Source organism: Nicotiana tomentosiformis, chromosome 5, assembly GCF_000390325.3.
Source record: "Nicotiana tomentosiformis chromosome 5, ASM39032v3, whole genome shotgun sequence".
Classification (NCBI taxonomy): Eukaryota; Viridiplantae; Streptophyta; class Magnoliopsida; order Solanales; family Solanaceae; genus Nicotiana; species Nicotiana tomentosiformis.
In genome coordinates, this window is record NC_090816.1 from 99,866,843 (window position 1) to 99,893,949 (window position 27,107).

Here is a 27,107-nt window from a genome sequence, read left to right on the forward strand (position 1 = left end):
AAAGACATCTCTAATCAGTGGCTATCTGTGCACTTCGGTGAAATTCAAAAATAGTCAGATTTACAAGTGGTAAGTCAAAAATAGCCACAGTTTCAAAAGTAATCGAAATTTAGCCATTTTTCATGTAAAGATAAATTTGAACGAAAACACTGTTCAAAATACGGAAAATATTCTAGCATAATATACTGGAGTTCCAGTATAATATACCGGTCCAGCATAATATGCTGGAAGTTCATACACATGTGCTCCAATCTCCAGTATATTATGCTGGACTGGTCCGTGTTGCAGCAAAATAGTGACTATTTTTCAATGACTTTACAAACGCTGGCTATTTTTGAATTACCAGTCCGAAAACTGGCTAGCCCGTACTATTTTTACGGCAATAAGAGGTCATAGGATGGGTTTTATCTGGAAGCCAGTCTATTTAGGTCCGCACACAAATTGGGGAATAAGCTAAATCTAAGGAAGGTCATACGCTTGAATAAAACCATATTAAGTTATATAACTTAGTTATATTTAATTGTTTAATCGTAATTTATTTTTTGAACTTTTGAAGTAGAGCATAAAACCCCCTCATAATCTCAGATATTTTTAGCTTTTCGTTTGTAGTCTTTTCGATTATTTAGGTCAGTGGTTATATCATTATATGTAATTGACTATACATTATTTTGGTTTTAAAGAGAATAGTGATTCATAAACTAAGAAACCGTATCAAATTTTGATTAAGAGGCTGAATAATCAGAACGTCTTATTAAGTTACGCCATGAAATCATAACCTAATACGCTCTTACTGGCTTCCATATTTTCATGCATACTTCTTGTTCGTGGCGTTTTTCCATATGTTGTCAATTAATTAATTAATTAATTAAGTAATTTATTTATTTATTACAAGAAAAAAAATGCTAAACATCCTTAAGCGTAGAACTTATACGGGAGCTTTTTGGATTGAAATCGAAAATAAGTATGTAGAAACTAGAAAGAAATGAAATGAGAGGGGAGACAATTGTGTTGCCTAACTTTTTCTCTTTCTCTTCTGATATACTAAAATAGAGTTTGGTTTTTGTTGAAGTGTGTGACATCTCATCTAAAAGCTTAAGCTATTAGCAAGAGCACACTTCTATACCTTCATTCTGTGGTAATTTTGTAAGTGTAGACAGAAACTCAGGTTGTTATAAACTAGTATCGGTATTACCTAAGTAATTGAAGAGAGTACGATGTTAGTGGTAAAGGAAATGAAATGAAAAGAATAATTGGAACTTGGAATAACAAATATTGAAGAACACTGCGCTGACAATGATGATTACAACATTTCAGAGAGCTGAATTGAAATGAAATTTGATCATTTCAAGGCTCAAAGAAGAATACAGGTATAGGCCACCAGAAGTGGATTCAATTTTAATGAGATTATACCAATAGGGAATACTTACAGCAACATAAATGTAAAATTATGGACTCTCTTATCTTGAGGACTGGCAGCTCATGGTTAAGGAGCTTTAAACATAGTTCCCTGTATTCAGTTCTATTATGATCGAACAGTAGAAGCTTCTGCTTCTGCTCTTTGGTTTGACACCGAGTTGACGTCTGAACTATTCACAGATGAATCTACTTCTAATGTTGCCATCTCCAATTTGGGCATCACTGGAGGTCTTGTTCTTCGTGTTACGGTCATATTTAATCCTTCTGTAGTGTGTATTGTAGCCCCAGTTGTCATTTTAACCTGCAGAGAAGTTGATTATCCTAAAATATTTCTCGAGTAGGTAAAATAAGAATCATATCCTCAAGTTTATCCAGGTGTAATAAGTACAGAAACCAACTATATGTCAGTAATAAAGCTATCATTTATCAGAAGGAAATGACAAAAATTAAGAGAGAACAGCACAACTCACAGGAGGAGCTCCAAGAGCCATTTGAAAATCAAATCGTCGGACAAGCATTGCAACTGCCACTACATTCTGAAATTACATAAAAAGTTTTGAGAGGGAGTTCTAAAGTTATTATAAGAATATTAAGGAGAAGCTAAATGCAGTCATATCAAGCAACCTCCCATTGATATAATTGAAAACCCTTGTCCTACAACTGCAGTCTACTAGTTGAAGGATTACCTCAAATGTGGCAAACATGTCTCCAACACATTTTCTTGGTCCTCCACCGAAGGGCAGATAACTGATAGAATGGAATGGAAAGAACCTTTTTAGCTTATGTAAATTTCAAGCTTTAAAACAAATAATTTCACATGTAAAGCATACGATATATTAGCTCAACATGGAAATAAACAGAGATATATTTTGATATGACCTGGAAGTTGTTCATACATGTCTCCAGGAGGAAGTGGATGAAATGAATTCTATGCAATCTTATCCAGAATGAGCACAAGTGAGTAAACTTGGTTAAATGCTTGGTTGTGCAAAAATTGAATGAAAACATACCTTTCACTTCCACAAGGCATCAAGACTATCAAGCCCATACGTTTGTTACTTGTTTTACTAAAGGATATCAAATCTAACCCAAACCCAAAGCAAACTTTCTTTCCTTTCTCGACTATTATATTCTTATTATGTACTATTGATAGAGTCCCAATTCTAAAGACTTATTCTAGAAGAAAGTATCAGCAAAAGAATAAAGAATTGAATAATCTTGATGAAGTACAACTGCTGCAGTTTTTGAAATGCACATCTGATGAAACTGCCAACCAACAACTGCTGCCTGGAACTGCTCCAGCAGTTTAGTCTATTCCGTAGTTTTTAGTTGTCTGATCTTATCTTATTATGTGGTTCTATAAATATGTAATTAGTACTAGTTATTTAGGCATGTTCTATCAGAAATAAAAGTACTTTATTTGGAGCTTTGTCCTCTCCATACGGACAACTTTATTGGTGTAATTGTGTTTAAAATTCTTGCACAAACTATTGCCAATAATATTAACTTCTTTGTTCTATTTCATCTATTATCTACTTCTGGTTACTATCAGTTTGGTATCAGAGCAGATCGATCCAAAATGGTCAATACCAGATCTTCTAGTTCTCAAGAAGGCATTCCCAATGTTGAATCCCTTGCCCAGCAATTATCTGCCATAGCATCAAAACTGAATTCAATTGATTCACTGGCAGCAGAAGTTGCTACATTGAAAGCCCAGACTGGCCGCACCAGTTACCGAACCCGTCACGGAGGAAAGTCCGCTTGGCAAGAAGAGGAAGAAGATATCGATAGTCCAAGGTGGCCAAAAAGTCCTTCACGGAGGCCACACACGAAGATGGAATTCCCTAGATTTGAAGGAGGTGATCCCAGAGGATGGATTTTGAAAGCAGAAAAATATTTCTGCTACTATCAAACTCCAGAAGAACACAAAGTTGACATCGCTGCAATGTATCTGGAAGGTGATGCTCTTGATCTCTTCTCTTGGATTAATCGTGAGCGGACGTTGCTTTACTGGGAAGAGCTTGTTAAAGCATTGCAAGAAAATTATGGTCCTGCAGAGTTCCAAAACCCGGACGAGCATCTCTGTAGCATCCAGCAAACAGGTTCTGTACAGGAGTACCGTCAAGAATTTGCAAAACGTTCTTCTAGAGTCACAAACTGGTCAGATCATTGTCTGTTAGGTGTAGGGCTGTTCAAAACCGAACCGATGGCTTATTGGTATCGGATTATAGGGGTAATGGATAGTGAACGGATTGAGATTTTATAATTAACGGCTTAACAGTTTGGGGACGGATTACTCAATTTTCTTATCGGGTAAACCGTTAAGGATTTTTATATTTACACTTTTACCTCTATGTATATAAAGTACTATTGAAAGTAATTTGTTGAATTGTCCGCTGGTTTTATCCGTAATAGCTGGATTGTCTGGTTTTATGTCCTTTTTTGCATGCATCTAACAAATTAAAGTCTGATTTTCTGGATTTTTGGTTTTACAATCTGGATTTCTTGTGAAGAACGAATGTTATTGAAAGTTTGATTGATTCATACGTGTATGAGTAGTCTTGAATATGAACTAGATTGGAACTTGGAAGAACACTCTTCAATTCAAAAATACTGTTACATCTTATTAGATGGTATTAAAAGTTTGGTATTGATTTGAAACCGTTTGGTATTGATTGAATGATGCTTCAAAAAATTTCTATTTGGTTTAGCCGATAAACCGTCCGATAATCGTTAATCCGATACCAATCCGCCCGTTGTCTTATTGAATGGCTAGCGGATTACTACATTTATAATCCGATAACCGATAAGCCTAACCGTTAAGCGTAATTATCCGCCCGATAAGCACCCCTAGTTAGGTGTGTTCTTAAATGGGCTAAAGGAAGAACTTAAATCTGATGTTAGAATTCACAAGCCCAGAACAGTTTACAGAGCAATGAGTTTGGCACTTGAATTTGAAAACAAATTAGGCCCAATTCGCAACAATAGAGGGCCTAATTGGACCCCAACCAGTAGACCCACTATACAAAACCCATTGCACTCGTATTAAAAATGCCCAGAATAATGCTGCTTCTTCCTCTGCACATCAAAATTCACGAAGCAGTGTTTCTACCAACCCAGCCTCCCAACCACTTCAAACACGAACATGGGATATCGAGAGGAGAAATCTCATGGCACACAGTTATCGTTGCCACGAGAAATTTGTACCAGGTCATAGATGCAAATCTATGAAACTATCTCTCATGGAACTTACAGGAGGAGATCAATTAGATGATGTTGATGACGTCAACGCCACCAGCGGTGGCGACCCTCAAGAAACTGACATTGCTGAAATTTCTTTTCATGCCATTTTGGGACACTCAGTTGGTACTACAATGAAGCTTCAGGGTGCAATCAACAGAGACAGGTTTTAATACTTGTGGATAGTGGTTCCACGCATAACTTTGTGGCTGAATCCATTGTAGAAGAGCATAAACTTCCAGTAGAAATTTTTCCAACATTTGATGTGTAGATAGGGAATGGGGACATCATACGTTGCAATAAAGTTTGCCGGAATCTTCAAATTCAGTTTCCAGGCTTAACCATCACTCGGGATTACTACCCTTTTGCAATTAGAGGGGCTGATTTGGTCTTTGGTATCAAATGGTTAGCTTCTTTTAACACTATTCAAGCTAACTGGAAGGATATGGTCATAATTTTCAATTGGCAAGGGAATCGCTACAAACTGCAAGGGGTGAGATCGGTGAATACCAATGTGGCTTCCCTCCAATCTTTTAACAAGTTATCAGAGAATCCAGGTAATCCAATTAGTTTCAGTCTGTGTTTTCTGAATCAACCTCTCTTCCACCATTTAGAGCATATTCCCATGCTATTCCTCTGTTACCAAATTCTAAACCTCCAAACATAAGACCTTATCGTTACCCACAAAGCCAAAAGACTGAAATTGAGAACCAAGTTGCTGCTTTATTAGAATCTGGTTTCATTCGTCCTAGCTCAAGTCCTTTTGCTAGCCCGGTTCTGTTAGTGAAAAAGAAAGATGATTCTTGGAGGTTTTGTGTGGATTACCGTAGCCTTAACAAAATCACTGTACCAGACAAATATCCCATACCCAATAATGATGAGTTACTGGTTGAGTTTCATGGAGCTACTATTTTTTCAAAAATTGATCTACGTTCAGGATACCATCAAATCCAAGTCCAACCTGATGATGTCCATAAAACTGCCTTCCGTACTCATTCAGGCCATTATGAATTTCTTGTAATGCCTTTTGGGCTCACCAATGCACCATCCACGTTCCAAGCTGCCATGAACGATCTTTTCAGGCCATATCTTAGAAAATTCATCCTGGTTTTCTTTGACGATATTCTAACATATAGTCCTGACCCTCAAACACACCAACAACACCTGCAAACAGTCCATCTTCTCTCCGTCAATTTCTTTTTTGCTAATCCAAAACAATGTCTATTTGGACAACCCCGAGTTGGATTTTTGGGCCATGTGATTTCCCGAGATGGAGTAGCCGTGGATCCGGACAAAATATCCTCTGTTTTAGAATGGCCTGTGCCAAAAAATGTCAAGGAACTTCACGATTTTTTAGGTCTCACGGGATATTACAGGCGGTTTGTTAAGAACTATGGGATCATTGCTCGTCCTTTAACAGAATTGACCAAGAAAGATGCTTTTCTCTGGAATGCAAAAGTAGAAGAGGTTTTTCAACATCTTAAGAGGATCTTGACATCAATGCCAGTGCTTCGTCTTCCCGACTTTACTCAGCAATTTACAGTTGAGTGTGATGCTTCATCTGATGGAGTAGGGGCTATTCTACTGCAACAGTACCATCCTATTGCATATTTTAGTAAGGGATTCTCCTTTTCTAATCGCATTAAATCTACTTATGATCGCGAGCTATTGGCTTTGGTCCTTGCATTGCAAAAAATGGAAGCACTACCTTCTGGGTCGGCATTTTATTGTCACCACTGACCATTGCAGCCTCAAATACCTCTTGAATCAGCGGGTGACTACTGTTGAACAGCAGCGGTTGTTGCTTAAATTGTTGTCTTTTGATTTCACTATTGTCTATAAGTCAGGAAGTGAAAACAAAGGAGCTGATGCCTTATCCCGTCGCCCTCAACATGCTGATTTTTTTACTTTGGTGATGCCTATTCCATTAGACTTCAGTGATTTGAGAGAAGCAATTGAAGCTGATCCATATACTAAGCAGATTCGAGATCAACTTTCTTCTGATCCTTCAACTCATCCAGATTTTTCGTTGTTTGCTAACCATCTTTATTACAATTGAAGCATGATGTTAAGTTATTTGTCCAGAATTGTTTGATATGCCAGCAACATAAATATGAAACATTAGCTCCAGCTGGTCTCTTTCAACCTCTGCCTGTTCCTAACAGAGTCTGGGAGGATATCTCCTTAGACTTCATTGTTGGACTTCCTCCTTCTAATGGCTTTGATACTATTCTTGTCGTGGTGGACAGGTTTAGCAAATACAGCCATTTTCTTGCTTTATCTCATCCCTTTACTGCCAAAACAGAGGCTGGTATTTTTTGTAAAGAAATTGTCAGATTGCATGGTTTACCTCGCTCCATTCTTTCAGATTGTGATATTGTTTTCTCTAAGTATATTTTGGCAGTAACTTTTTCGCCTTAGTCGCACGCGTCTCCGTATGGGTACTTCATATCATCCCCAATCTGACGGTCAAACGGAGGTGGTCAATAGATGCCTTGAAACTTATTTGCACTGTTTTGCACACGACAAGCCAAAATCATGGCTTCAGTATCTACCTTGGGCTGAATACTCTTTCAATACTGGTTACCATTCTTCAGCCAATAGGACCCCTTTCCAGATTGTGTATGGAAGAGAGCCACCGCCCTTACATTCCTTTGTTCATGGCGAAACTAAAATTGCTGACCTTGAACAGCAACTCGTGAAGCGAGATCAGATGTTAACATTACTACGTTCCAATCTCTTGAAGGCACAATCCAGGATGAAATCTCAAGCTGATTCCAAGCGGCGTGACTTATCTTTTAATGCGGGTGATGCTGTCTTCCTTCGTTTGCAACCTTATCGGCAGAAGAGTTTAGCCAAACGTCCTAATGAGAAGCTTTCTCCTCGATATTTTGGCCCGTACAAAAATGTGCGCAAAGTTGGTCCTATTGCTTATGAATTGCAGCTGCCTCAAACATCCAAGGTTCATCCCATTTTTCATGTTTCGTTGCTTTGCCCTGCTCGTGTTTGTTCTGATGTTACCTTTCCACCACCCTTACCACTTTCGGGTGAATTGGAACTCATGTTGGAACCTGAAAAAGTTTTATCGCATCGTTGGGTGAAAGAATCTGGAGTGCCAACTCTGGAACTACTTATTCAATGGCGTCATCGTCCTATTGAAGAGGCTAGTTGGAAAGACTATGACCTGCGTGCTGTTCAATTTCTTTCTTTCTGCCTTGAGGACAAGGCATCTTTTCAGGGGTTGCACTGATAGAGTCCCAATTCTAAACACTTATTCTAGAAGAAAGTATCAGCAAAAGGATAAAGAATTGAATAATCTTGATGAAGTACAACTGCTGCAGTTTTTGAAATGCACATTTGATGAAACTGTCAACCAACAACTGCTGCCTTGAATTGCTCCAGCAGTTTAGTCTATTCCTAGTTTTTAGTTGTCTGATCTTATCTTTTTATGTGGTTCTATAAATATGTAATTAGTACTAGTTATTTAGGCATGTTCAATCAGAAATAAAAGTACTTTATTTGGAGCCTTGTCCTCTCATACGGACAACTTTATTGGTGTAATTGTGTTTAAAATTCTTGCACAAACTATTGCCAATAATATTAACTTCTTTGTTCTATTTCTTCTATTATCTACTTCTGGTTACTATCAACTATCCATAAGCTTCCTTCTGTTAAAGAGAAAATAGACCAATGGTAAGAAAGAAAGAACACGGCTTTGTGAATTACCCGTGGGTAATTCTATTTGTAGAATGTATTGCTCGCTACCAACTACATTGTTGAAGATACTTTTTCTGATGTACCTAATAGCCTCTGAATAGATGAAAATGACTCGCTTGAATAGAATAATTGCTACCTCTGAAAGATTAAATAAACTGGTAGCATCGGAAGCAAGAAAATAGCAATTGAATTTTGTCAGATTACAACATCGCCAGGAGCCTGGAAAAGTCTATACACCTCGCAAACCATTTGTTCTGTTAATACTTCATTATCTCAATTTACCACACTTACTTTCCTGCGACATCTTCACACTTGTTTCCCCTAAAAATTCAAACTAACACTACTCTATATTACTTATTTGCTTATACATACTATCAGTACTTCTTTTATTTCAACCGTTTTAAAAAAAAATATAATATTACTGAACTTTCTTTTCTTACCCTATGGAAAATGGTAGATGAATACAGATCTCTGCAAAAAATAGAGGCTTAACCTATATTGTGCGGACTCTTCATTTTAGCCGTCGCACCGTGTTAACATGACACTAGGATTGGTAAGGGTGTGGGTTTCGTACCCGTTGTGGTCAATCGAGATCGGGTACTTTGACCACAATCCATGGACGAATTGAGGAAAAATGAAAAATGAAAGATTGAATTTTAGCTTCTGCTTGCTAGTGCCTAGTGCCTACAACTTGAGAAATTCCTAAAATAAAAGATTGAATTATTGCTCTTGGGGTGACTCGAACTCACAAACCTCTTGGTTGGAAGTGGAGGGTGCTCACCACTAGAGCAACCCACTCTTGTCAACTCTACAACCTATAAGGATACTTTTATAGATCTATTTTTAGAACGTTGAATTATTTTTAGCCGAATCCCCGCGCCCGTATCCTTAACTAGATCCATAACCCCGAATCTTAAAATTCAGATTATGAAGGATCCGACCTCTAGATCCGCACCCGGATTGGCTACCCGCACCCGAGTCCGAGCAACATAGGGCTTAACTAGGATAAAATCAATATCATAACCTAGCGTATTTCAAAGTTAGCATAAAAATATAGTAAGGATTTTGAAACAAGGATAAGGGCATTGTTGGAGGTCTATAGGTGCAAACATAAACTTTACAAATGAAAAACAGCTAATTATGCGAGTCACATTTTCAGTTTTCAACTTTAGATTTACAATGATATTCCAACAAGTTGCATTTAACAACTGTTTTCTGACATGAAGTTGGAATTGATTTCACATATTAAGAGTGTTGTGTTGCAGGAATCAAATATCAGTTAGTAAACAACAAATTTTTCAATGTCAAGATTCTTCAAAATAACTGAAAAAGTATTGCGTAGATCCTCAGCAATGAGCTAAGTTGCTCAGACACTGGTGCGGATCTAAAGGTCGGATCTTTCGAGATGTAAATTCTAAGAATCGGGGATATGGATCCTAGTACGGATACGGGTGCGGGGATCCAGCTAAAAATAATTCAAAAAAATAAAAATATAAAAATATTTCTAAATTATGAGAAAATTTGTGGAATACTTACCTATAGCTTGTGAAGTGTGGATTTCTTTTTTATTCTCAAGTTGTAGGCATAATTTCTTGATTTTTCTTCATTCTCGAATTCTTCTACAAGCTAACTTTTTAATAGTTATCTTTCATTCACAATTATATATTAATTTTTATAATTTAGATTAGATCTTTAATTGTTATTATAAAAATCAGACTTCGTGTGTGTCAAGCTTTCAATACAAAGGGTACAATATTATTAAATATAATAATATCTAAATAAAGTCAAAAGCCTTGTAATTTTCCAAATTCTCGAACGCTCTGTCTTTCCTATTCTCAATTGATGCTCTCTGCTCCTCTTTTTGCTCGATCAAGAGGAGAAGCAGAAAGTAAATGATTGATTTCCTAGATAAGATGTCATTTTCTTCAAATTTACCTTAGTTTTGGTTATGATGTCGGAATCAAATTATATCTCGTCTCGAATTTTTCCGTCCGCCGTGATCAAAATACCCAAAATTGTTTGACCAGATCCGCTACGGATCCCACACCCACACCAGTGTCGTGTCGACATGGGTGCGGCAAATAAAATGCCATGTCGGAGCAACTTAGGCAATGAGTAAATTTTCCAATGCAGTGATCTTTTCCCCTAAAAGTAACCACCTCGTGGGAGTTATTATACAATAGGGAAGCAGCAGCCATAGTTATGGCTTGAAGATGATGGACAAACGTGACCCAGAAGAAGGCACACGTTAGAGGCTTCTTATTTTTAATTCCACAAGAACAAAATCTTGTAATCGCCCTTCAAGGAAAGACGATTTTCTGAAAAATTTGATGAGTGTTTCTTGATTTGGGTAGATTCAAGTTGCTCGATCACTAATTCGGTCAGTTTTTACTTCATTTTTTATCTTGTTCTTCCTGAAAATTTGTTTGTAATTGCTGGAATCTAATTCGTGAGCAGTATGAAATCGAAGATGGAAGAAGATTAACAAAAATGGTGGCAGGATTTTGTAGGGGCGACGGTGGCGGAGCAGTTGCAGACTTGTAGTACAATGGTGAATAGTGTGTCTGTTGGTTTTGTAAAACTGGTTTTAAAAAAGAAAAAAGAAATTGTGATTTTGAGCTTCTCACGTGCGTAAGATATGTGGAATGTACTTTTTTTGCCAAGTCATCTTTTTGTGTTTAATAGACACATATTAAATGAAGTTGGAGTATCCAATAGGTATAGGCCTTAGTTGAGGTAGCTAGGTGACAATAGTGGACAAGTTTAAGGAGCCGTATAGGTATTCTGCCTTTAAAAAATAAGGCAAAACATTTCTCTAAACACTCTGATTAAAATTAACATGCACTACAAGAATGAGTAGTTCTTACTAAAAACACAGACAAATTTAAGCTACTCTTTTTATTTTGCATAAAGTTAGTTACTAAAGGTAACAAGAATTCAAAAAAACATATAATACATTTAAAGAGAGTGGCCAATAACAAAAAGTTGCCAAAAGTTACATGATAGATGCTGATGAGCTGAAAACTGCAATACCTGTAATTTTGGTTTGTCTCATTTGGGTTAGGTCCATCTAAAGGCCACCTCTCAGGGTTGAATTTATCAGCTTCTTCCCAACGATTGGGGCACCGATGCAAATTCCAAACAGAAATGAAAATGTCTTCACCCCTGTGAAAGTGCTTAATAATTTCAGAAATATGATTGACTGAAAAAATGATGTCAGAGAAAAACTAAACCTGCACATAGTCCCAGAGATCCAGACGGATGATAATGGACATAAGCAAAATATGGTGCAGGTGTAAGTTCATCTAAGGTTTATGATTATAAGACCTCAGTTGATCACTAGGCATGTTACCCATGCCAAATAAGTATCCGAACTACTGGAAACCTACAAACATTAGTAGAAGTCTATGATCAATCTGTTAATAAATAACTATATGTTACAATTTCCTTCATGGTATTTTCAAATGAATGCTGCAGTATGCAAAAACTCAATCACTTATCTCAGTGTTTCTAATTCACCTTCTTCAAGATAATCAGTAAACCACAGCACACAATTTCTCCAATTCGTCTGAAGCCAATTACAGTGACTGACCACGAACACTCTTTGACTATACCATTTTCCACTTTGCCCTTGTAGATTGTTCAAGGCAGAAGGAAAAGTATATAAGGTGCATGGTGAAGGTTTCCATTTTCTATGTTTAAGATACTGTTATGAGAAGGGAAGACACTAGAGTGCAAAAGACAAATCTGCCAAAATTATTGTCAAACTACTGAACATAATATATTACTATCCCAATATTGATGGTGCAAATGTTTCTGCAAACAAGGAACACCTGTTTCTTTCTTTCTCAGAGCAGGATAGGAGTTATCTGCAGTATTCACTTGTTTCAGCATCTCTACACCCTAGGCATAGAAGATACACCAAATTTTGTAGTAAGCTCAATGAGGTATTATTTAAGAGAAACTGTTGGAAAAGCCAATCAGTTGATTTTCATTATCTAATAGCATACATCTGACATGCTAAAAGCAGGCTCAAATATTTATTCCTTTGTCTCTAATATTTCTGTATTAAGGGAAGGACAGATGCATTGTCAGAGTCTCCAAAGATTGTATACACTCATGGTGCAAATTTATCATAAATTTAATTTAGCATGCATGAGAGGCTTGTGCAGAATGCTTCTCATAACAGATTTCAGGATAACCTTTTTATTGGGTAACCTCCAAGTACGTCCTCATCAATAGAACGACGAATCAAGACTGGTGGCTGTGGGTATAGTCTTAAAGACTGCAAAATGAAAGAAATATTACACAAAGGAAACGGTTGTGAGCACAAGGATTTATGCTTACAGGTAACATTCTTCTCACTTCATTAATCACACGAGTTGTGTATCTGAGTTTCTTTAGGTCTTCAATGGTTGGAAATCTATCCCCCAGAACTGAATCGACCTGAAATTAACATTAAATACACTAAATATGAGATACAAGTAGCTGCTTTCAATAAAAGGTGATCAAATTATATTTTATTTTAACCTACCTCATCTTGAAGTTTGGCCATGACACTAGGTTCCTGCAGTTGTTTAGGGTTGAAACGAAGGTCAAAGACTATCAGGAAGAACATGAAAACTACCTATTGAAATAAGATCTCCTTTTCTCATATCTTAAATAAACCATAATTTCCAAAAGTTCAACCATGAGAAAAACTTAAGCTCTTGCAAGTATGGATTTTGAGTAAAACACGACATGCAGACAATCTTAGTTGACACTAAAAAATCTATTATGTGCATATTCTTTTTGAAGGAAAAGGCTTCACATAGACCTGAAAAACATCTGCATACAGTTATCTGAACTCCAAATTCTCAAGCTTTAGTAATTGATTGTCATTCTATTTTACGAAAGCTGTATGCACATAAGATGACATACTTACAATTAATTTGTATATGCACATGTTACTGTTACTGACAGAAAGTCTAAAATGAAGAAGGGAACCGGAAAAGGAAGGAACTTTTCACCCCTAAAAGGTAGCTGAAAGAAGAATGTTAAATACTTATGCTTCTACCTGAGCTTGAAAGGGGTAGACTAACCTTGGACAACAGATAAAAGGTCCAAGTGAGCACTGCTGCAGATGTCTCGTGTCCAGCAATAAGCATTGTCATGAGGTCATCACGGAGTTGCTTGCTTGACACCTACAACTTAGGGCATGAGAATTTTACCAACCAAATTATTTGGCAGTACAGATGCATCCAAGACTTCGATATGTCATACCTCATCTCCAGACGCTAACAGGAAATGGAGGATGCTAGGATCTTTTTCGTTCATGTATTCCTCATGAAACTGTAACTCTTCTTCATCTACCATCCTCTGAAATGCATTTTTAGGTACACAAGATTCAGAACAAAATTACTAGCAAAAGATCAAGAAAAATCAATTTTGATACGTATCAGAAAGAAACTGACAACATAGAAAAAACAGTTAAAATACTTGCATGTGAGTACTCACTCAAAGCAGCATATCTTTCAACATTTCTATTTGCAATAATGTCTGCACCATATTTCCTAAATGGCTTGGGTCTGGTGCTTATGCAGTCGTCTCTTTTGCCTTTATTTCTTGACTCTATCACTGTTTCTTATTAGTTTAGAAGAGGAAAAATACATCTTTTTTTCTAAGATCATACATCTTACTGGGAATAGTTGGACAAGCTATTCTCAAACAAAATTAAGAAGACATCAATCGGACAAAGCCTCTGAATCATACTGCAGGTCAGTTAAGAAGATATAACAAACTAGCCATGGAGCTTTGCAGTATTAGAAAGGGGTCCACTCTGTACTAGTCTCAGTCCACAGAGATGTATAGGTCTAGGAAAAACCCACACATCCACTACAATAAAGCCACTATGCTGTTTCAGTTATAGGACATGTTCACAGAATCTTTCCTATATCAGATTACCACTTTTTGTTGATTCTTAGTTGTATCTGCTGAGATTTCATCCTGAATCATACTAACTCCTGCCATATTCAAGCATGTTATTGTCCTTAATTACTACTAAGGTAAGTTTTTTTGAAATTTATAACATAAACGCTACTACAAGTTATGAAGAAACAGCGAACGGAGTAAAAACTCATAAAGTTGCGGTACTAGGATTGGTAGGATCTCAGAATCCCACTTGTGATCCTATAAGATCCTTACTGATCCTGTTCCAATCTAACCACTTTTGACATATGCGATCTGTTCACATCCTTTGAACCTGGTGTGATAGAATAATTTACACATAGGAGTTTCCTAATGGGTTCTACAAGTAGCATAATAATTTCTTCTATTATCGGACAATATATCTAATATCCTAACACACTGCTTCAAATTCAATGTGGAGAAGTCACCTTGAGTTTACACATTAGTATTGTAGCATAGGTCCTCCCCAGTGATGTTGATTAACATGCAGCTCTTACGTCAGAGTTGTGCCTGAACAATGACAGGAACAGTGGCTAGAATTGTATTGACATAATGGCCGAACAGTGGCCACCCAAAAAGTGGTAGGAACAGTCGTGAGAAGAGTGGTCAGATGGTCATTGTCATAGTGATGGAACTGTGTCGGAAGAGTCATGAAAAACAGGCGTAATGAGGTCAGAGCGATCACTTGACTAAAGCGCAAAGCTAACAAAATGCACTGCCTTGGAACAGTGCCAGAAAGAGATGTCGTGACACCGGAACAGCCATTGGAAAGAGTCACGGAGTCTCCAGAACGAACGCTGAAAAGAGATTGGAATAGTGAAACTAGGAAGAATGAAAATTTTGGCCGATGGAGAAGCTGTATTAAGTCATTACCAAGATCGTACCATGTGAGAAAATCAGAGAAGACATTGGGAGAATGTTTTAGACAAGTCCAATTTCTAGGAGCTGTTATAGATAATTCGTACAATACATGTAAATTGTTTTCCTCTAATCTCACATTCAAACATTCTACCAGTCCAATAGTTGGGTTGTGGAATTGCATGAACCTCTGCGACTTGCAATTTCATTGACGTGGTTCAAAAGGTTTTCTTCAAAAACAGCTAAAGGTCAGGGGTTTCTTTTACGGAAATGCCTTTTTCTAGTAGGTCTGAATAATGCTTCATCTCAAGACTACGCTAACTGGTTATTTTTATCATCCAAACAACAATAAAATTTGTAAAGCAAGTAGTTCAGATTGATCTCTGAACCAAATAAGTATATTACCTTACATAGAGCAATCAAATCATCCAAGGTGTCATTAATCAACTTTAGAGCTGCGTTGACCTTTTTTAGCTTAGGAGAGATATCTTTCCAGATAGGTATCTCCCAAACTGGAATTGGTGCAACACTGCGATCTTCTGCTTCTCTAAGCACTGTATATACAGCCTGAACAAGACAAAGAATCACAAGCGCAGGCACAATCATCACTTTTAACAATAAACTAGCAAATAGATGCAACAAAATAGACTAAACAAATAAAATAACTTAAGAAAAAAGTAGTACCTCCACAATACCAGTGTCTACTGTTAACGAGTCGAAATCATAATTAAATACAGCTTTGCCAATGATGTCTAATGTTAGACGGGAAAATAGCGATTCCATCTCAACATCTTCTCCATCAGATGCAGCAGCATCGAGCTTTTTGCACAACCTGTCGGTTGCTTGACCAAATAAGCCAATCATAGCTGCTACATACTACAACCAGCAATGGAAAATGATAACAAGAGTAAAAATTTAGAAGGATTTGTCCTGCTTGCTTAATACTACACAAATAGATGAATAGATAACTAAAAAAACTGAATTAGCTCAACAGATATCAGTAGGAGACCAACTAACATTAACAAACAGTAATACAATAAGTAAGCCACAAGAAGAAGTACGATTTGATTGTTACCTTTTGATGCAATGCTGGTACAATAGCGCGCCGCCTGACGCGCCAAATTTCTCCATCTGCAGGTATAAGTCCCTTTCCCATCACAAAGTCCAATATTTCAGCTAGGATACCCTGGACGTGGAGAAGGCAGAAGAAATCATCTTAGGAATTGTGAGTTGATTATTCTTTCCTTCACTTTTCACATTTCGATAAACTAATAGATACAGGTTGCAAGCTGCTTTACCTTAGAATAAGCCTTTGAATTATCTTTCAGTATGTGTTTGGCTATTGAAGGATCAGAAACTATTAAGAAAGACTGCACAACAAGGTCAAATCATCAAACAATCATTCAGAGGAGGTCTCATTTACTTTTAAGCTTTCAATTGATTTTTAAATGCACTGCTGAAGAAAAAAGTACATCTTCATGAAAATGAACAAACCTTGGGACCGAAAGTCAAACGAAAAATTCCACCATAAGTAAGGAAAAGCTCATAAAGTGGGATGAAGAAAGCCTCATTCCGAACAGCGCTAATAGACCCTTTTGCCTCTGGAATGCGAGGATAATCACCCAGCCATTGAGAGAAGAACTCAAAAAACTCCTTCGGCACACCCAATTTAGACAAACCCTTTTTGACCAGTGACGGGAATCTAGTCCACAGAAGAAAAAGAGCTTAAATTTAACAACAGAAGAAACCATAATAACTTCAATTGCCTATTATTAATGGTAGAATTAGAAATTTGTTGCGTCAAAAGAACGCATCAAATCAAGTAGATAGTTTAAGTTCACGAGTAATACAACAACAACAACATATCCAGTGTATCCCACAAGTGTGGTCTGGGGAGGGTATAGAGTACGCAACTTTACCCTACCATGTGCAGGTGGAGAAGCTGTTTCCGATAGACCCTCGGCTCAAAGCAAGTATGCATAAGTATAGAGAAAAGATATACAGTGGTGAAAAAGTCAAAGAAGCAGTAACAACAGTAAGATAATAGTAAAATCGAAACACAAAATCGTCACAGTAATAGAAATCTAACAATATGGGAATACGAGAATAACACTACCATCACCGGGATGAAAGGAAAGATGCTCGACTCCCTACTACGCTTCTACCCTGATTCTCAACCTCCACTCTCATGTCAAGGGTCATGTCCTCGGTAATTTGAAGATGCGTCATGTCTTGCCTAATCACCTCTTCCAAATACTTCTTCGGCCTACCTCTACCTCTTCTTAGACCGGCTATAGTCAATCTCCCACATCTCCTCACTTGGGCATCCGCACATCTCTTCTTTACATGCCTGAATCATCTCAACCTTGTTTCCTCCATCTTGTCCACTGTGAGAATGCACGGGAGAAAAATTTATTATTGATATTTTGTTTAATTATAATACAATAAGCCATATTTATACAATACATATTGTTAGTTTACAGCATGTATATAGTGTAGTATTGTCCCACATTGGTAGAAGAGTAGTATGTCCTTGTATAGTATAGCTATAAATAAGGACCTCTTGTATTGTATTGATCATCTAATATCAATAATATATTTTCTCCCGTGCTTTCTCACATGGTATCAAAGCAATTGTGAGAGACTTATCGCTGTGCATAAATTCCAGCGATTCCGGGAAAGAGAAATCGTTGTGCATAAATTCCAGCGATTCCGGGAAAGAGAAATCAGTACTTTTTTAAGGTTGTTTTCTATCTGCTTCATTTCTGTCAGTGTTGTACAAAATCCAACACTACCACAAGAGTCGTCACTGTCCGGCGACCAAACCCCAGTGAAAAACTCCGGCAGTAGCCTCCTCACGCGCCTCCACGCGCCACCAGAAGCTCATGCGCCGGCGCGTACGACCAGTTCCGGCCATTTTTTGAAAATCTTCCTTCAGAACAGTTGGGTCGCCTGGTAATTCCGATCCTACCCCTACTGTTTTTATTTCATTCCGACAACTTTGAGTTTTTTTTCCGGCAGCTACAGTACTATTCCGACAGCTACAGCAGATTCCGGCAGCTACAGTATTTCGGTATTCTGTTTCTGTGTTTCCGTACACTATTTCAGTGGACTACAGTTGATTCTTTCTCTTATTTGGTAATAATTTGCAACAATGTCTTTGGGATTTGATGCTTTTGGGTCTAGAAATATGAGTTCTGGAAGCTCTAGTGCTATTATTACCTCGAAACCTTTAATGAGAGGTTCAAACTACTTAGCTTGGGCTTCATCTGTCGAGTTATGGTGTAGAGGTCAAGGTGTTCAAGATCATCTAATCAAACAGTCTAGCGATGGAAATGAAAAGGCAATAGCACTTTGGGCAAAAATCGATGCTCAGTTATGTATCATCTTGTGGCGATCTATTGATTCCAAGTTGATGCCCTTGTTTTGTCCATTCCAGACATGTTATTTGGTTTGGGCAAAGGCACGCACCTTATACACTAATGACATATCTCGCTTCTATGATGTGATATCACGGATGACAAACTTAAAGAAGCAGGAATTGGATATGTCTACTTACTTGGGTCAAGTACAGGCAATCATGGAGGAATTTGAGAAGTTGATGCCAGTTTCTGCTAGTGTGGAAAAACAACAAGAGCAACGACAGAAGATGTTTCTCGTTCTTACCCTCGCTGGACTTCCTAATGATCTTGATTCAGTACGCGACCAGATTTTGGCTAGTCCGTCTGTCCCGACAGTTGATGAATTATTCTCTGGATTACTCCGCCTTGCTGCAGCACCAAGTCCACCAGTGATCTCATCACAGATACTTGATTCCTCTGTTTTTGCATCCCAGACGATGGATGTTCGGGCATCTCAAACTATGGAGCATAGACGAGGAGGAGGTCGTTTTGGAAGATCTAGACCCAAGTGTTCTTATTGTCACAAACTTGGACACACTCGTGAAATGTGCTATTCCTTACATGGTCGTCCCCCCAAAAATGCTTACATTGCTCAGACCGAGACTCCAGGTAACCAAGGATTTTCTTTATCTAAAGAAGAATATAATGAGCTCCTTCAGTATCGAGCAAGTAAGCAGACATCTCCACAAGTAGCCTCAGTTGCTCAGACTGATACTTCTGTTACTGGTAATTCTTTTGCTTGTGTTTCCCAGTCTAGCACTCTTGGCCCATGGGTCATGGACTCCGGCGCTTCTGATCACATCTCTGGTAATATATCACTTTTGTCAAATATTGTATATTCACAGTCTCTTCCCACTGTTACCTTAGCCAATGGATGTCAAACTAAGGCAAAAGGAGTTGGACAAGCTAACCCCTTGTCTTCTATCACCCTAGATTCCGTTCTTTATGTCCCTGGCTGTCCTTTTAGTCTTGCATCTGTTAGTCGTTTGACTCGTGCCCTCCATTGTGGTATATATTTTATTGATGATTCTTTTATTATGCAGGACCGCAGTACGGGGCAGACAATTGGTACAGGACGTGAATCAGAAGGCCTTTACTACCTTAACTCACTCAGTCATTCCACAACATGTCTAGTTACAGATCCTCCAGATCTAATCCACAGACGTTTAGGACATCCGAGTTTATCCAAACTTCAGAAGATGGTGCCTAGTTTGTCTACATTAGATTGTGAGTCGTGTCAACTTGGGAAACATACCCGAGCCTCCTTTTCGCGTAGTGTTGAGAGTCATGCAGAGTCTGTCTTCTCCTTGGTTCATTCTAATATATGAGGTCCTAGTAGAGTCAGTTCATCCCTGGGATTTCGTTATTTTGTCAGTTTCATTGATGATTATTCAAGATGTACTTGGCTTTTCTTAATGAAAGATCGTTCTGAGTTATTTTCTATATTCCAGAGTTTCTGTGCTGAAATCAAAAACAGATTTGGTGTTTCTATTCGCATTTTTCGCAGTGATAATGCCTTAGAATATTTATCTTCTCAATTTCAGCAGTTTATGACTTCTCAAGGAATTATTCATCAGACATCTTGTCCTTATACCCCTCAGCAAAATGGGGTTGCTGAGAGAAAGAATAGGCACCTTATTGAGACTGTTCGCACACTTCTAATTGAATCTCTTGTTCTGTTGCGTTTTTGGGGCGATGCAGTTCTCACAGCTTGTTATTTGATTAATCAGATGCCTTCATCTCCCATCAAGAATCAGATTCCGCATTCAATATTGTTTCCCCAGTCACCCTTATACTCTCTTCCACCTCGTGTTTTTGGGAGCACGTGTTTTGTTCATAACTTAGCCCCTGGGAAAGATAAGTTAGCTCCTCGTGCTCTCAAGTGTGTCTTCCTTGGTTATTCTCGTGTTCAGAAGGGATATCGTTGTTATTCTCCAGATCTTCGTAGGTACCTTATGTCAGCTGACGTCACATTTTTTGAGTCTAAACCTTTCTTTACCTCTGCTGACCACCATGATATATCTGAGGTCTTACCTATACCGACCTTTGAGGAGTTTACTGTAGCTCCTCCTCCACCTTCGACCACAGAGGTTTCATCTATACCAACCGTTGAGGAGTCTAGTGTTGTTCCCCCTAGTTCCCCAGCCACAGGAACACCACTCTTGACTTATCATCGTCGTTTGCATCCTCCATCAGGCCTAACTGGTTCTCGTCCTGCACCTGACTTTGCTCCTGCTGCGGACCCTGCTCCTAGTACACCGATTGCACTTCGGAAAGGTATACGGACCACACTTAACCCTAATCATCATTATGTCGGTTTGAGCTATCATCGTCTGTCATCTCCCCATTATGCTTTTATATCTTCTTTGTCCTCGGTTTCCATCCCTAAGTCTACAGGTGAAGCGTTGTCTCATCTAGGATGGCGACAGGCTATGAGTGACGAGATGTCTGCTTTACATACAAGTGGTACTTGGGAGCTTGTTCCTCTTCCCTCAGGTAAATCTACCGTTGGTTGTCGTTAGGTTTATGCAGTCAAAGTTGGTCCCGATGGACAGATTGATCGACTTAAGGCCCGTCTTGTTGCCAAAGGATATACTCAGATATTTGGGCTCGATTACAGTGATACCTTCTCTCCCGTGGCTAAAGTGGCTTCAGTCCGCCTTTTTCTATCCATGGCTGCGGTTCGTCATAGGCCCCTCTATCAGCTGGACATTAAAAATGCCTTTCTTCACAGTGATCTTGAGGATAAGGTTTATATGGAGCAACCACCTGGTTTTGTTGCTCAGGGGGAGTCTCGTGGCCTTGTATGTCGCTTGCGTCGGTCACTTTATGGTCTAAAGCAATCTCCTCGAGCCTGGTTTGGTAAGTTCAGCACGGTTATCCAGGAGTTTGGCATGACTCGTAGTGAAGCTGATCACTCTGTGTTTTATCGACACTCTGCTTCAAGTCTCTGTATTTATCTGGTAGTCTATGTTGATGATATTGTTATTACTGGCAATGATCAGGATGGTATTACCAATCTAAAGCAGCATCTCTTCCAGCACTTCCAAACTAAGGATCTAGGCAGATTGAAGTACTTTCTAGGTATTGAGGTTGCCCAGTCTAGCTCAGGTATTGTTATTTCTCAAAGAAAATATGCTTTAGACATTCTTGAGGAGACGGGGATGATAGGTTGCAGACCTGTTGACACTCCGATGGATCCGAATTCTAAACTTATGCCAGGACAGGGGGAGCCGCTTAGCGATCCTGCAAGCTATAGGCGGCTGGTTGGAAAATTAAATTCTCTCACAGTGACTAGACCCGACATTTCTTATCATATGAGTGTTGTAAGTCAGTTTATGAATTCTCCCTGTGATAGTCATTGGGATGCAGTTGTCCGCATTATTCGATATATAAAATCGGCTCCAGGCAAAGGGTTACTCTTTGAGGATCGAGGTCATGAGCAGATCACTAGATACTCAGATGCTGATTGGGCAGGATCACCTTCTGATAGACGTTCTACGTCTGGATATTGTGTTTTAGTAGGAGGAAATTTGGTATCCTGGAAGAGCAAGAAACAGAATGTAGTTGCTCGGTCTAGTGCAGAAGCAGAATATCGAGAAATGGCTATGGCAACATGTGAGCTAGTCTGGACCAAACAATTGATGAATTATTCTCTCGATTACTCCGCCTTGCTGCAGCACCAAGTCCACCAGTGATCTCATCACAGATACTTGATTCCTCAGTTCTTGCATCCTAGACAATGAGTGTTCGGGCATCTCAAACTATGGAGCATAGACGAGAAGGAGGTCGTTTTGGAAGATCTAGACCCAAGTGTTCTTATTGTCACAAACTTGGACACACTCGTGAAATGTGCTATTCCTTACATGGTCGTCCACCCAAAAATGCTTACATTGCTCAGACCGAGACTCCAGGTAACCAAGGATTTTCTTTATCTAAAGAAGAATATAATGAGCTCCTTCAGTATCGAGCAAGTAAGCAGACATCTCCACAAGTAGCCTCAGTTGCTCAGACTGATACTTCTGTTACTGGTAATTCTTTTGCTTGTGTTTCCCAGTCTAGCACTCTTGGCCCATGGGTCATGGACTCCGGCGCTTCTGATCACATCTCTGGTAATATATCACTTTTGTCAAATATTGTATATTCACAGTCTCTTCCCACTGTTACCTTAGCCAATGGATATCAAACTAAGGCAAAAGGAGTTGGACAAGCTAACCCCTTGTCTTCTATCACCCTAGATTCCGTTCTTTATGTCCCTGGCTGTCCTTTTAGTCTTGCATCTGTTAGTCGTTTGACTCGTGCCCTCCATTGTGGTATATATTTTATTGATGATTCTTTTATTATGTAGGACCGCAGTACGGGGCAGACAATTAGTACAGGACATGAATCAGAATGCCTTTACTATCTTATTATGCAGGTCCGCAGTACGGGGCAGACAATTCTATGTGAGACTAGGACTAATTCACATAACTATCTAACACTTCCCCTCAAGCCGGTGCATACAAATCATATGTACCGAGCTTGTTACATATGTAACTAATACGAGGACCAGTAAGTGACTTGGTGAAAATATCTGCAAGCTGATCATTTGACTTCACAAACTTTGTAGCAATATCTCCTGAGAGTATCTTTTCTCTAACGAAGTGACAGTCAATCTCAATGTATTTAGTTCTCTCATGGAACACCGGGTTTGATGCAATATGAAGGGCAGTTTGGCTATCACACACAAGTTACATCTTGCTGACCCCACCAAATTTCAACTCATTAAGCAAAAGTTTGATCCAAACTAGCTCACATGTTGCCATAGCCATTGCTCGATATTCTGCTTCTGCACTAGACCGAGTAACCACATTCTGTTTCTTGCTCTTCCAAGACACCAAATTACCTCCTACTAAAACACAATATCCAGACGTAAAACGTCTATCCGAAGGTGATCCTGCCCAGTCAGCATCTAAGTACCCAACAATTTGGTCATGGCCTTGATATTCAAACAATAATCATTTGCATGGAGTTGATTTTATATATCGAAGAATGCGGACAACTGCATCCCAATGACTATCACATGGAGAATCCAGGAACTGACTTACCACACTCACTGGAAAGGAAATGTCAGGTCTAGTCACTGTGAGGTAATTTAATTTACCAACCAGCTACCTATATCTTGCAGGATCGCTAAGCGGCTCCTCCTGTCCTGGTAGAAGTTTAGAATTCGGATCCATAGGAGTGTCAACAGGTCTACAGCCTGTCATTCCTGTCTCCTCAAGAATGTCTAAGGCATACTTCCATTGTGAGATTACAATACCTGAGCTAGACTGAGCGACTTCAATACCTAGAAAATACTTTAATCTGCCCAGATCCTAAGTCTGAAAGTGCTGAAAAGAGATGTTGCTTCAACTTAGTAATACCATCCTGGCCTTATCAAAAAAAAAAAAAGTAATATCATCCTGGTCATTGCTGGTAATAACAATATCATCAACATAAACCACCAGATAAATACTGAGATTTGAAGTAGAATGCCAATAAAACACAGAGTAATCATCTTCACTACGAGTCATGCCAAACTCCTGAATAACAGTGCTGAACTTACCAAACCAGGCTCGAAGAGACTGCTTTAGACCATAGAGTGACCGACGCAACCGACATACAAGGCCACTAGACTCCCCCTAGGCAACAAAACCAGGTAGTTGCTCCATATAAACCTCATCCTCAAGGTCACTGTGAAGAAAAACATTTTTAATGTTCAACTGATAGAGAGGTCAATGGCGAACAACAACCATGAATAAAAAAAGGCGGACTGATGCTATTTTATCCACGGGAGAGAAAGTATCACTGTAATCAAGCCCAAATATCTGAGTATACCCTTTGGCAACAAGACGAGCCTTAAGTCGATCAACCTGGCCATCCGAACCAACTTTGACTGCAAACACACAATGACAACCAACAGTCGATTTGCCCGAAGGAAAAGGAGCAAGCTCCCAAGTACCACTCGTATGTAAAGCAGACATCTCGTCAATTATAGCATGTCGCCACCCTGGATGAGACAGTGCTTCACCTGTAGACTTGGGGATGAAAACAGATGACAAAGATGATACAAATGCACAATGGGTGATGATAGACGATGGTAACTTAAACCGACATAATGTGGATTAGGATTAAGTGTGGACCGTATACCTTTCCGGAGTGCAATCGGTTGACTAAGAGGAGACAAGTCCGCAGTATTTGCAGAGTCAGGTGCAGGACGTGAATCAACTGGGCCTAATGCTGGGCGTGGACGACGATGATAAGTGAGAAGTGGTGGAGCTGTAGAAGGTTGAACTAGACTAGGCGGTGGAACTGGAGCTAGAGCTGGTGGAGCTGGAGCTGTAGGTGGTGAAGCTGGAGTTATAGAGGAAGATGAATGGGAGATAGTGACTGAATCTCCAAAAGATGGAATTTGTAGCACCTCAGAAATATCTAAGTGATTACCTGGACCTGTGAAGTATGATTGAGTTTCAAAGAAGGTAACATCAGCAGACATAAGGTACTGCTAGAGGTCAGGAGAATAGCATTGATATCCCTTTTGCATTCTCGAGTAACCCAAAAATACGCACTTGAGAGCACGAGGAGCTAACTTATCTTTTCCTGGAGTAAGGTTATGAACAAAACACGTGCTCCCAAAGACACGGGGTGGAAGAGAGAACAAAGGTAAGTGGGGAAACAGGACAGAGAATGGAACTTGATTCTGGATAGCTGAAGATGACATACGATTAATAAGATAGCAAGATGTAAGAACTGCATCCCCCCAAAATGCAACGGAACATGAGATTGTATGGGTAGGGTACGAGCGGTTTCAATAAGATGTCTATTCTTTCTTTCAGCTACCCCATTTTGTTGGGATGTGTACGGACAAGATACTTGATGAATAATCCCATGAGAGTTCATAAACTGCTGAAATGGGGAAGACAAATACTCTAGGACATTATCACTACGAAATATGCGGATACAAACCCCAAATTGATTTTGAATTTCAGCTTGGAAAGTTTGCAAAATAGAAAACAACGCAGATCGATTTTCATCAAAAATATTCAAGTGCACCTGGAATAATCATCAATGAAATTGACAAAGTAGGGGAATCCCAAGGTAGAACTAGAACTGACCTGACTAGGACCCCAAACATCTGAATGGACTGGAGTAAAAGGTGATTGCTCGATTATCAAGATGCGAGAAAAATGGGAGCGGGTATGCTTACCGAGCTGACATGACTCACACTCTAGAGTGGACAAGTGAAGTAAACCAGGTACCATTTTCTGAAGTTTTGACAAACTGGGATGTCCCAACCGTTTATGTAATAAATCTGGTGAATCAGTGACAGGACAAGTTGTTGAAGGAAGACAAGATGTGAGTCCATGTGATTTTACAAGGATAAGGTAATAAAGTCCATCTGATTCACGCCCGGTACCAATTATCCGCCCTGTACTGTGTTCCTGTATAAAAACAAGGTCATCAAGAAATAAATAAGAACATTTAAGTGATTTGGCTAAGCGACTAACGGCTATGAAATTAAAAGGACTACCGGGAACATAAAGAACTGAATCTAAAGGTAAGGAAGGAAGTGGACTTGCTTGACCTATTCCAGTTGCCATGGTTTGAGACCCGTTGGCTATTGTGACTGTTAGGAGAGATTGTGAACATGAAATAGTAGTGAAAAGAGATTTGTTACCAGAAATATGATCACATGCACCTGAATCAATGACCCAAAACTCAGAGGTTGAAGATTGAGAGACACAAGTCACGCTACTATCTGTTTGAACAACGGAAGCTATCCCTAAAGATGTCTGTTTACATGCTTTGTACTGAAGGAACTCAATATAATCCGGTAAAGAAACCATTTGGATTGGATCCAATGAATTGAATCCAACGGATTGTGAGTTAGGCTTCTGATACGAATGCCATTATAATGCTGTACCGGAAAAAAACAGAAATTTTCGGAAAATTTCTGTTCACGTCGGAAAAATATAAAAGTGGTCGGAACATGATTTAAATTGGATGTGTAGGCTCGGATTTGCGAGGAGAAGACATTGTCCTAAAAAAAATTTCCAAAAATCTAGCCGGAAACAATCTCACGCGCCGACGCGTGGACGTCGGAGCTTCGCCGGAGAAATTATTTCGGCGGCGCGTGAGGGCGCGTGCCTCCTTTTCTGCCGGAGGATTTTTTAAGGGTTGGTCGCCGAGCTCTGATCTAGTTCCTGGTGGTGTTGGTTTTTGCAACACTGACGGATAGTGGCTTTTTACTTGCGGCAGACCTGTGTTTGCCGGAAAAAGACTTCTGATTGACTGATTTCTCTTCCCGGAGTCGTTGGAATATATGCACAATGATAAATCTCTCACGATTGCTCGGATATCATGAGAATGCACGGGAAAAAAATCTATTACTGATATTTTATTTAATTATAATACAATGAGCCCTATTTATACAATACATATCATACTCCTATTCTATGTGGGACTAGGACTAATTCATATTATGTACATAACTATCTAACGGAGGCA

At 39.0% G+C, this 27,107-nt stretch overlaps 2 protein-coding genes across 2 annotated transcripts in view; one reads left to right on the plus strand and one right to left on the minus strand.

The window, feature by feature from the left end:
- Positions 1-1,233: 1,233 nt before the first annotated feature.
- Positions 1,234-27,107, minus strand: part of LOC104117725 (protein LUTEIN DEFICIENT 5, chloroplastic) — a 33,564-nt gene continuing 7,690 nt past the window's right edge. Inside the window, exons 3-16 of the mRNA XM_009628811.4 lie at positions 16,672-16,879; positions 16,476-16,547; positions 16,253-16,363; positions 15,862-16,053; positions 15,583-15,744; positions 13,636-13,731; positions 13,455-13,556; positions 12,908-12,940; positions 12,739-12,819; positions 12,576-12,658; positions 11,407-11,538; positions 2,103-2,163; positions 1,887-1,952; positions 1,234-1,717 (exon numbers count right to left, since the gene is read on the minus strand). Coding sequence (XP_009627106.1) covers positions 1,523-1,717; positions 1,887-1,952; positions 2,103-2,163; positions 11,407-11,538; positions 12,576-12,658; positions 12,739-12,819; positions 12,908-12,940; positions 13,455-13,556; positions 13,636-13,731; positions 15,583-15,744; positions 15,862-16,053; positions 16,253-16,363; positions 16,476-16,547; positions 16,672-16,879 — 1,594 coding nt within the window. The 3' untranslated portion in view covers positions 1,234-1,522. The remainder of the gene's footprint in view (positions 1,718-1,886; positions 1,953-2,102; positions 2,164-11,406; positions 11,539-12,575; positions 12,659-12,738; positions 12,820-12,907; positions 12,941-13,454; positions 13,557-13,635; positions 13,732-15,582; positions 15,745-15,861; positions 16,054-16,252; positions 16,364-16,475; positions 16,548-16,671; positions 16,880-27,107) is intronic.
- Positions 2,754-5,083, plus strand: LOC108948781 (uncharacterized). Its single transcript, XM_018778099.3, has 2 exons — positions 2,754-3,596; positions 4,275-5,083. Exons 1-2 carry the CDS (start codon positions 2,996-2,998, stop codon positions 4,463-4,465), a joined length of 792 nt encoding a protein of 263 aa, XP_018633615.1. The 5' UTR covers positions 2,754-2,995; the 3' UTR covers positions 4,466-5,083.